The following is a 12,139-nucleotide window of genomic DNA, read 5'->3' on the forward strand; positions in this document are numbered from 1 at the left end:
TCAGCTCACTGCAACCTCCGCCTCCCAGGTTCAAGTGATTCTCCTGCCTCAGCCTCCCAAGTAGCTGGGATTATAGGGATGTGCCACCACACCCAGCCAATTTTCTATTTTTAGTAGCGACGGGGTTTCACCATGTTGGTCAGGCTGGACTCAAACGCCTGACCTTAAGTGATCTACCTGCCTCAGCCTCTGAAAGTGTTAGGATTATAGGTGTGAGCCACTGCGCCTGACTGAAGGTGTACCTCTTGAAGGGAGAAGTAGCAAATAATTATGTGGACATATTTTTAAAACCACCAGAGTGCAAAGTCTAATAAGCAAAGTGTATAAATACGTAATAACTCTTTCAAATAAGTGAGAAAACAGCTGAACCAAAATGGGCACACAATGTTGAAGTATAACTTTGAAAAAAGTAAAATACTGACTCTGACAAAGGTTTTATTTAATTAATTAATAAAAGGGCACTTGGCATAGTGGCTCATGCCTGTAATCCCAGCACCTTGGGAAGCCGAGGTAGGTGGATCACCTTAGGTCAGGTGTTCAAGACCAGCCTGGTCAACAGGTGAAACTCCGTCTCTACTAAAAATACAAAAATTAGCTAGGCGTAGTGGTGCATACTTGTAATCCCAGCTATTCAGGAGGCGGAGGCAGGAGAATTGCTTGAACCTGGGAGGCAGAGGTTGCAGTGAGCTGAGATTATGCCATTGCACTCCAGCCTGGGTGACAGAGTAAGACTCTGTCTCAAGAATAAGTAAAAATAAGGGGGCTAGGAAAATGTTAAAAGTGGTTCAAAGAGCGTTTAAGAAATCAGAGACAATTTAACAAATGAACATCTATGAAAGATGAACATCTGGATCCAGCCTCCTTTTGTCTTTTAACTTGGTTTATCCTATTTTTTTTCATGACTCAATCTCTAGATTATAAGCCTGGTATACTATTTATTGCACCAAATAAATATTAACACTTCAAGCATGGCTGGCAGATGTAGGATTTGGTTCAAAATTCTAAAGTTAGTAAATTGAGGAGAAATAAAAATAGCTAATGTTATTGAACACACACTGTTCCTAGGCAGTTGTAAGTAAATGTGTTCATTTACCAACTTTTCAGAAAAACGAAGAGGCCAGGTGCCATTGCTCAAGCCTTTAATCCCAGCACTCTGGGAGGCAGAGGACAGATTGCCTAAGTTCAGGAGTTCGAGACGATCCTGGCCAACATGGTGAAACCCTTTCTCTGCAAAAATACAGAAATTAGCCAGGTGTGGTAGCATGTGCCTGTAATCCCAGCTACTTGGGAGGCTGACACAGGAGAATCGCTTGGAGCTGGGAGGCAGAGGCTGCCGTGAGCCAAGATTGCGCCACTGCACTCCAGCCTAGGTGACAGAACAAGACCCTGTCTCCAAAAAAAAAAAAAAAGAAAAAGGAAAAACTCTGAGACAATTAACTATTACTCTTTATAGATTGGGAAACATGCCTCAGGCAGTACAGAGTTAGAGGTAGCTGTGATTGCAATCCAGGCAGTTATCTGACTCCACAGCTAATGCTCTTAGTCACCTGCTACTTATTGCTCATCTGTACTTGAAGCAAATCTATCTAATTCTTGATTATAACACGTGTGTGTGCACATGCACAAGCGCATATGTAGCCACAAACACTCTGGAGGGGAGAAATCTCATCTACTTGCCTAGAATGGTAGGTGGCATATAACTAGCTTGGTGGTTTTGTTTGTTTTTGTTTTTGGGAATGGTGTTTATTCAGTACTCTCCTGGATATAGTAAATATCTTTAGGGGGGCTGGCTAATTCACACATTTGTAAATACAGAGTCAGTTTTTTTTTTTTTTTTTTTTTTAGAGATAGTCTTGCTCTGTTGCCCAGGCTGGAGTGCAGTGGTGCAATCTCAGCTCACTGCAACCTCCCAGGTTCAGTCGATTCTTCTGGCTCAGCCTCCTGAGTAGCTGAGATTACAGGCACCCACCACCACACCTGGGTTATTTTTGTATTTTAGTAGAAACAGGGTTTCACCACGTTGGCCAGGCTGGTCTTAAACTCCTGACATCAAGTGATCAGCCCACCTTGGCCTCCTAAAAGTGCTGAGATTATAGGCATGAGCCACTGTGCCCAGCCAGTCAGTTGTTGAGTGGTCCTTGAAACTAAATTTATTTTGGTGATAGCCATATCCTTTTAGAAGTAAAGATTTTGACCTTAATCTTACTCTTACTCATGATTAGAATGTCTTACATTGATCCAGAATGCAAAAACAAAAAAATGAAACAAAAACTCCTTTGGATGCTTACACTGTACAGTTACTCGTACCACACAGCTCTCCTTCCCAGCTTCATTGCCTGCTGTGCACTGGTAGAGTCCGGAGGAGGACATGGTAAGATTCTGCAGCAGAACTCGCCCAGGGTTGTTGTAGTCTGCACAAGCAGAAAGAATGACTGTAAATTCCTTTAGTGATGGTATGTATATTTATTGTTGATTGTATCACTGACTCGAGATTCTCATACTATTTGATAAGGATGAAATGATGGAAAATGTACCCTTTGGGAACATGAGAGGAAAGGTAAACATTCTTTTAAGTTGTAGCACATCCTCCAAAGTTGCAAAAGATTCTGAACATTTAAGGGATACTAAACATATTTAGATAACAGTGGATTTATGTAATACATTTTTTCTAATCTCTTACGACTTTTACATGTCATTTGAGGAAAGAAAAGATGGATTTTCTGTCCTAGTTAATGGATTTTAAAAATGGAAGTTCAGTAGGTTCAGCAGGGTATTTCAGGTCACATAGTGAGTTGCTGACAAAGCCGATTTAGAACTTGTGGATAGAGCACTATCTTGGCTCCGTGGATTGGTGAGAAGATGACTTACCAATCCTAGATTTGGGAGGCAGACGTTCGTCCTCTCCCTCCTTCTCCCGGATTCGCTGCCAGTAATACACAATGGGCTCTGTGCCAGAGGATGACTCACACTGCAAAGTCAGGTCACTTCCTTCTGTCAGCTCTCCTTCCATCTCACACTTGGGCTTGGATGGTCTCACTGGCAACAACAACAACAAGCAAAAGCGTAATGATTCAAAGATCCCCAAACACCAGATTCAATAGAAAAACTATGTCCTATTGAGGTGTTTCTCCAGCCATCCGTTTTGGTCATCTTTTGAGTGGGGATTAACGTAGTCTTGCTTTACATTACCCCCAGGAAAACATCCACCTCCATACCCTAAGCACACATACCCCCAGTTCCAGCTGCTACCAGTCATGCTGTTGTAATTTTTGGGGGCTGCCTCAGAAACTCCCTCATTACTTCTCAAAGAAGACACACTATTATTGGACATTTTAGCAAAGTTGAGCATGGTTTTACTGATACTGAAACGTGTATTAATTTGGAAGCAAAGAGCTTAGCTCTTGCTGTCAAAAAACAATTGAATTTGAAATCTGAGAGATTTAAATATAAAGATCCCACTTAAATATTAGAGAACATTTACATTTTGTAATGGACAACTATGGAAAATTGCTCATATTTTCATTTTTTATTATGGCTTGAATACAGAATACAGATTTTTTTTTTTTTCTTTTTTGAGATAGAGCCTCGCTCTGTCACCTAGGCTGCAACCTCCACCTCCCAGGTTCAAGCGATTCTCCTGCTTCAGCCTCCTGAGTTGCTGGGATTACAGGTGCGCACCACCATGCCCTGCTAATTTTTGTGTTTTTAGTAGAGACGGGGTTGGTCAGGCTGGTCTCGAACTCCTGATCATGCCTGGCTAATCTTTGTATTTTTAGTAGAGACCATGTTGATCAGGCTGGTCTTGAACTCCTGACCTCATGATCTGCCTGCCTTGGCCTCCCAAAGTGCTGGGATTACAGATGTGAGCCACTGTGCCTGGCCAAGATACTACTTTCTTCCCAGGGAACTGGATAAGGTGACCTCTGAATGTATAATCCAAAGTACTGAATGTGAAGTTTTGTGTTACCATGATGCATATGGCTATCACTCGTAGATACCTCAGAAATAAGCTGTAGACATTCACCTTGGCATCCTATCTTACCTAAGACTTTTAAGATGACATGGCTCCACACGTAGCGCCCTGAATTCTTAACCTTGCAAGTGTACCGACCCTCATCACTGGGCTTCAGAGGTTCAATCTGCAAGGAGGCGTCTCCTGCCAGGAAATTGGAAGCAAAGGCTACTCGGCCTTTCTGTTCCTCAGTCAAGTTATTGTAGACGTGATGACTGGAGTAAGTGATCACCTGTGGGATAGACCGAGGCAGAGTCAAGCAGTGTAACTCTCAGCCTGCCTTTCCTGATGGTGTCAAGAAGAGGAAAGGGAGTACTCCCAGTAGCACAAAGTGGTCAAGCCTGGGGCTAAGAGTCCAAGAGACCTCTGTTCTGAATAAAAAGTACAGTACATTTTGCCTAGGCCTTGTTTCTCCTTCCAAAAATAGTAACAATTTATTTTGTGTAGGATTTAGTTATAAAGTATTAATTATTAAATGGGCAGAATCAGTCCATCTTATAGGTAAGGAATTTTGAGTTACATACTAAAGGTCACATAGCTAAGTCAAGAAAAGGAGGAAAATGTCCAAGTGTAGAACTACACATATATTAAGAATAGACTCGCGAGAGGAAAATAAACCTCAGGACCCCCAGATCACTAAGCCAAAGAGAAAGTCAAGCTTGGAACTGGGTCCGGCAAACCTGCCTTTCATTCTATTCTTGAATAAGATAGCTACAAAGATAGAAAAGCTACAGTCGTCCCTCATAATTTGCCCACAAGGAAATTGCTTGTGAATAAAGGACAGACAGAACTCAAAGTTACCCCTCTGCACTCGTGAGATAAATGCATATCTGATTTCTTCCTTTGCCTATTTCACTAAGCTGGACTAAGGCATACATGATTTATTCCTCTAAATTGGGTATCCAGTGAAAGCCTAATTAGAATCTCGAAAGAATGCAACCATTTATATCTTATCTACCTAAGACCTAGAAGCCCCTCCCTGATTCAGGTTTTCCCACCTTTCTAGACCAAGCCAATATATTGATTGATGTCTCATATCTCCTTGAAATGTAGAAAACTAAACTGTGCCCTGACCACCTTGGGGACATGCCCTCAGGGTCTCCTGAGGCTGTGTCACAATACATCCTTAACCTTGGCAAAATACACTGTCTAAATTGATTGAGACCGGTTTCAGATACTTTTGGTTTGTAGATTGATTGTGAAAGGGCACACAATAAATGGTTATCAGTAGTTGACTCCAAGGAGAATAGAGAGAATGGAAGATAAAGATGGGGAGGAGACTCATCTTTCTCCTGCATACTCTTTTTTTTCCTTGAGACAGAGTCTTGCTCTGTCACCTAGGCTGGAGTGCAATGGTGTGATCTTGGTTCTCTGCAACCTCCACTTGCCTGGTTCAAGCTGTTCTCCTGCCTCAGCCTCTGAGTAGTTGGGATTACAGGCACCTGTACACCACACCTGGCTAATTTTTTGTATTTTTAGTAGAGACAGGGTTTCGCCATGTTGGCCAGTCTGGTCCCAAACTTCTGGGATTACAGGTGTGAGCCACAGCACCTGGCAAACCTCTTCCTTGCTTCAAGTAATTTATAATCCAGTGATATTAACAGGAAAGACATATAAACAGAAAAAAAAATGATTTATTTGAAATAATATCAAGGAAGTGTACCAGAAAAGTTGGTGGCATTTGAGCTAGGCTTTGAGAGGCAAGGAGAAAAGGCCTGGAGGGAGCATTTCAGATACACAGAAGGGCACTAAAAAAGGCATGCAAGCATATGGGCATCTCCCAGGCACATTTCAGCTGCAGCTGTTCCAAATTGTTTCCCTCTACTTAAGCCCTCAACCCTGCCCTCAATCACGTGATGCTCTAAAGCTCCTCAGATCCTTTCCTGAGAAGGTTCAAAGCCATCCAATGAAATGTCCATCAGCTCTTTTCATTTATCAAAACCCTTCAATATAATCATTCACTTTTAACACCTTTCTGAGAAAAATACATTTTCTTCTTTGCATATTCTTTTTATTCAGCAAATGTTAGCTTGTGTCAGTACCATGCCTATTGCTTTGAAAATAGGCAGGAAGGATACTTTCTACACTGGTCTTGGAGGTCTTAGGGGAGGAAATGGGAGAGTAACAGGGAAGAGGATATAAAATACTCTACTGTGATATTAAATAATATACTTAAAACATTTTCATTCAATATTACCCTTTCATTTCAAACACTAAACTCTACCAACCACTTCTTTTTTTGAAACATTCTCACTCTGTCTCCATGGCTGGAGTTTAGTGGCATGATCTTGGCTCACTTCAACCCTCACCTCCTGGATTCAAGGGATTCTCTGGCTTCAGCCCCTTGAGTAACTGGGATTACAGTCCTGCACCACTACATCCGGCTAATTTTTGTATTTTTAGTAGGGATGGGGTTTCACCAGGTTGCGCAGACTGGTCGTAACTCCTGACTTCAAGTGATCGGTCAAAGTGTTGGGATTACGGGCTTGAGCCACTGTGTCCATCCCATATTTCTATTCCTAGCACATTTTTGAGCTCCAGTTTTATATTTCCAGCTGCCCAGCTGTATGTTATTGTTCTCTTTAATGTATTCTACGTACTGCAACTGCTGTCAGGTAATTTTTTTTTTTTTGTAGAGGCAAGGTTTCAATCTGTTGCCTAGGCTGCAGTGCTGTGGCACCATCATAGCTCACTGTAGCCTCAACCTCCTGGGCTCAAAGGATTCTCCCGCCACAGCCTTCCACATAGCTGGGACTATAGGCGTGACCCACCATGCCTGGCCCCAAGTTAATTTTAATGTAAAATTCGCATGAGCTCTTTTCCAGCTCAAAAACCTTTAATGGCTCCCCACCACCTCTGAATGATGACCAGACAGCCTGGGGTCCTCAAAATAGCCTCTACGTTATCTTCTCAATCTCATTCCTTATTTAGTCCACTTCACATACCTGGTGAAATAAGACTACATTATTTCACTTTCTTTAATATGAGCTATGCTTTACTTGTGCTCCTGTGCCATGGCTCACTGCATTTTCCTACTGAGAAACCCCCCCCCCCACTTTTTTTTGTGTGATGGAGTCTCACTTTCTTTTTTTCTTTTTGGAGCCAGAGTCTCGCTCTGTCACCAGGCTGGAATGCAGTGGCGCGATCTCGGCTAACTGCCACCGCTGCCTCCCGGGTTTAAGCAGTTTTCCTGCCTTGGCTTCCTGAGTAGCTGGGACTACAGGCGTCTGCCACCATGCCCAGCTAGTTTTTTGTTTTTTTAGTAGAGATGGGGGTTTCACCATGTTGGCCAGGATGGTCTTAATCTCTTGACCTCCTGATCTGCCTGCCTCGGCCTCCAAGAGTACTGGGATTACAGACGTGAGCCACTGCACCTGGCCGATGAAATCTCACTTTGTCACCCAGGCTGGAGTGTGCAATGGTGTGGTCTTGGCTCACTGCAGCCTCCGTTTACCTGGTTCAAGTGATTCTCCCGCCTCGGCCTCCAAGTACCTGGGATTACAGGTATGTACCCCCACACTTGTCTAATTTTTGTATTTTTAGTAGAGATGGGATTTTACTATGTTGGCCAGGCTGTTCTCAAACTTCTGACCTTGTGATCTGCCGGCCTTGGCTTCCTAAAGTACTGGAATCACAGACCTGGCCAATTTTTTTGTTTTAGTTTTTATTTATTTATTTTGAGACGGAGTTTCGCTCTTGTTACCCAGGCTGGAGTGCAATGGCGCAATCTCGGCTCACCGCAACCTCTGCCTCCTGGGTTCAGGCAATTCTCCTGCCTTAGCCTCCTCAGTAGCTGGAATTACAGGCATGCGCCACCATGCCCAGCTAATTTTTTGTATTTTTAGTAGAGACGGGGTTTCACCATATTGGCCAGGATGGTCTCGACCTCCTGACCTTGTGATCCACCCTCTTTGGCCTCCCAAAGTGCTGGGATTACAGGTGTGAGCCACCATGCCTGGCTAATTTTTTTATTTTTAATAGATATGGGGTCCCCTTCTGTTGCCCAGGCTGGTAGGATAACTTTTTTAAAGAAAAGGCAAAACTGTGACTCTCATATAGATAGAAAATAAATGTCAAGTATTTTATTTCACTTAATGATAGAACCAGTAAGTTGTTATAACCAGTTTAAATGAAAACTAGGACTGAAAGAGATTTACATTCTCCTTAGGACAAAATTCATTCACATCTTTATGAACAAGATTGATTTGCCTTGCTGTGGATCAGATACATGGGCATCTCCATCAGCCATCCATAAGTAAATTTCTATTTCCATGGAAATTAATATATGAGAAAAATGAGACCCTAATTCATTTTCAGAAAACTTGAACTCTAAACCTTTTCGACTCTAAAAAGTGAGGACCCTTGCCCAAGATGAATTTCAGAGCTCACACTGAAGCCCAGGATTTCTGAAGGTAAATCCCTATCCTTGCTCCCTTCCCCATAGCATGCAGCTTTCCTCCCTCCCCTCTCCATGACATTCAGCTTCTATTGAAAATAATGCAGCTGGGCAAGGTGGCTCAAGCCTGTAACCCCAGCACTTTGGGAGGCTGAGGCGGGTGGATCAACTGAGGTCCAGAGTTCAAGACCAGCCTGGCCAACATTGCAAAACCCCCTCTCTACTAGAAAATACAAAAATTAGTCAGGCGTGGTAGCAGACACCTGTAATCCTAGCTATTCGGGAGGATGAGGGAGGGAGAATTGCTTGAACCCGAGAGACAGAGGTTGCACCGAGCTGAGATCCTGCTACCGTGCTCCAGCCTGGGTAACAGAGCAAGACTATCTTTAAAAAAAAAAATAAATAAATAAAAATCCATCAACACAATGCAATGCATTCAGTCAAGATTTTTGTCTTTATTTAACAAATGTGCATGGCACGTACTTTTTGCTGGATACTCTTCTTAGTATTTTATTAACTCCTTGCACTAAATTATTAACTCCTTGCAACAAATTATTAACTCCTTGCACTAAAAAAGTGAGCATAGTGCAGTTACAGTTTAAAACAAGATTAAAAAAATAATAATAGGCCGGGCGCGGTGGTTTACGCCTATAATCCCAGCACTTTGGGAGGCTGAGGCGGGTGGATCACGAGGTCAAGTGATCGAGACCATCCTGGTCAACAAGGTGAAACCCCGTCTCTACTAAAAATAAAAAATTAGCTGGGCATGGTGGTGCACGCCTGTAGTCCCAGCTACTCGGGAGGCTAAGGCAGGAGAATTGCTTGAACCCAGAAGGCAGAGGTTGCGGTGAGCCAAGATCATGCCATTGCACTCCAGTCGGGGTAACAACAGCGAAACTCCGTCTCAAAAAAAAAAAAAAAAATAATAATAATAATAAAACAAGATTAAGGTGGGGTGCAGTGGCTCACACCTATAATCCAGGACTTTTGGAGGCTGAGATGTGCAGATTGCTTGAGCTCAGGAGTTTGAGACCAGCCTTGGCAACATGGCAAAACCCTGGTGTAAAAAAATACAAAAGTTAGCCTGGAATGATGGTAGGTGCCTGTAGTCTCAACTTCTCAAGAGGCTGATGTTGGAAGGATTGCTTGAGCATGGGAGGTGAGGTTGCAGTGAGATTGTACCACTGCACTGCACTCCAGCTTGAGCAACAGAGAGAGATCCAGTCTCAAATAATAGAAAAAAAAGGTTAAGGTGGGGAGTTTCCAATAAAATACTTAGGTTTCAGACCATTCTTTTATTCAATAAATATTTGTTGAGTGCCTCTAGGAGGTAAGTACACATACCTTAAATTGAAACTAGGGCAGCTGCAGTGTAATCTTGCTAGCATGGGGATAGTTCTTCTGGCACCTGTTGTAATCATGGTAAACATCACTAATTAATAACTGTACATTTCCACTGGGGGCTGTGCATTCCAGGGAGGAGTTTTTAGGGCCAGGGAGACGTTTCTATGATTTTTTTTTTTGAGAGGGAATCTCACCCAGGCTGGAATGCAGTGGCACGATCTTTGCTCACTGGAACCTCCGCCTCCTGAGTTGCTGGGACTACAGGCATGTGCCACCATGCCTGGCTGATTTTTGTATCTTTAGTAGAGATGGGCTTTCACCATGTTGGCCAGACTGGTCTCAAACTCCTCACGTCAGGTGATCCATCCATCTCGGCCTCCCAAACTGTTGAAATTACAGGTGTGAGTCACCTCGCCTGGCCCCTACCGGCACCACTTCTAAGTAATTGCTTAGTCACACCTTGTTTTTTCCTCTCAGTCAGTTAAGACCTATGAACTCTGACACAGAAAAAAATGCACATATTATTTTGCAGATAATTCCATGGGGTTCCTAGCAATCAAGGGAAAGCTCTCTGCTTTAGATATAAACGGGGAAGAGCTAGGATCACAGCCCTTCTCCTGGATGTGGTACTTGTTTGTTTTAAATGCTTGTGGGGGCCAGAAGGGGTACTTTGGGAGACCGAGGTTGGTGGTTTGCTTGAGCCTAGGAGGTTGAGGCTATACTGGGCCAAGACTGTGCCACTGCACTCCAGCCTGGGTGATAGAGTGAGACCCTCTCTCAAACAATAAAGTAAAACAAAATTTTAAAAAATGTATCAATCAGTATGGGCCTGAGGAGGGGGGGAAAAATGTGGCCGGGCGTGGTGGCTCATGCATATAATCCAAGCACTTTGGAGGCCAAGGCGGGCGGATCACCTGAGGCTGGGAGTTCAAGACCAGCCTGACCAACATGGCGAAACCCTGTCTTTAAAAAAAAAAAAATATATGACTGGGCGCAGTGGCTCATGCCTGTAATCCTAGCACTTTGGGAGGCCCAGGTTGGTGGATCACTTGAGGTCAGGAGTTCGAGACCAGCCTGGCCAACATGGCGAAACCCCATCTCTACTAAAAAATACAAAAATTAGACAGGTAGCTGGTCGAAGTGCCTCATACCTGTAATCCCAGCACTTTGGGAGGCAGGCAGATCATCTGAGGTCAGGAGTTCAAGACCAACCTCACCAACATGGAGACACTTTGTCTCTACTAAAAATACAAAAATTAGTTGGGCGTGGGGGCCCATAATTGTAATTCTCAGGCAGGAGAATTGCTTAAATTTGGGAGGTGGAGGTTGCGGTGAGCCGATCATGCCATTGTACTCCAGCCTGGGCAACAAGAGCGAAACTCCATTTCGGAAAAAAAAAGAAAAAGGAAAAGAAGACAGGGTGTGATGGTGTGCACCTAAAAACCCAGCAACTGAGGAGGCTGAGGCAGGAGAATCGATTGAACCCGGGAGGCGGAGGTTGCAGTGAGTGGAGATTATGCCACTTCACTCCAGCCTGGGCAACAGAAAGACTTCGTCTCAAAAAATAAAAACAAAAAAGTGAAATAAATAAATACGTGTGGGGTGTTGTTGGCCCCACATCCTGTTACACTCCATAGGAAGGGTAGATTTCTTGGCAGGTGGAAGAGCTACCTTAGTAATGCAAAACTGCTGGAAGATTTGGAAAAGAAGGAATTGCATTAGAAACAGGAAAACACGGGAAGCTCTAGAGTTTGTCTGCACTCAAAGACTGAAAGTAAGGGGCTGACACCTGGAGATAAGGCAGGTAAGCTTGGAACACTTCATAGGTGCTCAGTTAATGTTTCTGTTTCTTATTTCTCCAAATTTCCCCAGATGCATAATCACCTACAATGAAGTCAGTTTGTGCTTTCTAGGAGAATTGAAAGAGGCAAAACCTAGAAGACAGTAAAGTGCTTAGGATGTTTTGGGGTTTGTGGACTTTGGGAGGTGGGTGACCTTTTTGGCCTGAGGGCTTTGGAATTTCTTTCTTGTTTATTTATTTTTGAGATGGAGTTTTACTCTTGTTGCCCAGGCTGGAGTGCAGTGGCGTAATCTCCACCCATTGCAATGTCCGCCTCCCGGGTTCAAGTGATTCTCCTGCCTCAGATTCCCAAGTAGCTGGAATTACAGGCATGCACTGCCACGCCTGCTGATTTTGTATTTTTAGTAGAGACGGGTTTTCACCATGTTGGTTAGGCTGGTCTCGAACTCCTGACCTCTGGTGATCCACCTGCCTCAGCTTCCTAAAGTGTTGGGAATACAGGCGTGAGCCATAGCGCCTAACCACTTGTTTATTTTAGCATTTGGGCTAGCATCTGGAGATGCCTTTGTCTTGAAAGGTATATTTG

General features: G+C 43.6%; 1 protein-coding gene across 1 annotated transcript in view; it reads right to left on the reverse strand.

Annotated features, from left to right (window-relative positions):
- Positions 1–12,139, reverse strand: part of CLMP (CXADR like cell adhesion molecule) — a 135,411-nt gene that overhangs the window by 16,339 nt on the left and 106,933 nt on the right. The window contains exons 3-5 of the mRNA XM_003734128.7: positions 4,043–4,244; positions 2,869–3,036; positions 2,289–2,411 (exon numbers count right to left, since the gene is read on the reverse strand). Of these exons, the coding sequence (XP_003734176.1) occupies positions 2,289–2,411; positions 2,869–3,036; positions 4,043–4,244 (493 nt within the window). The remainder of the gene's footprint in view (positions 1–2,288; positions 2,412–2,868; positions 3,037–4,042; positions 4,245–12,139) is intronic.

Source organism: Callithrix jacchus, chromosome 10 (genome assembly GCF_049354715.1).
Source record: "Callithrix jacchus isolate 240 chromosome 10, calJac240_pri, whole genome shotgun sequence".
Lineage (NCBI taxonomy): Eukaryota > Metazoa > Chordata > Mammalia > Primates > Cebidae > Callithrix > Callithrix jacchus.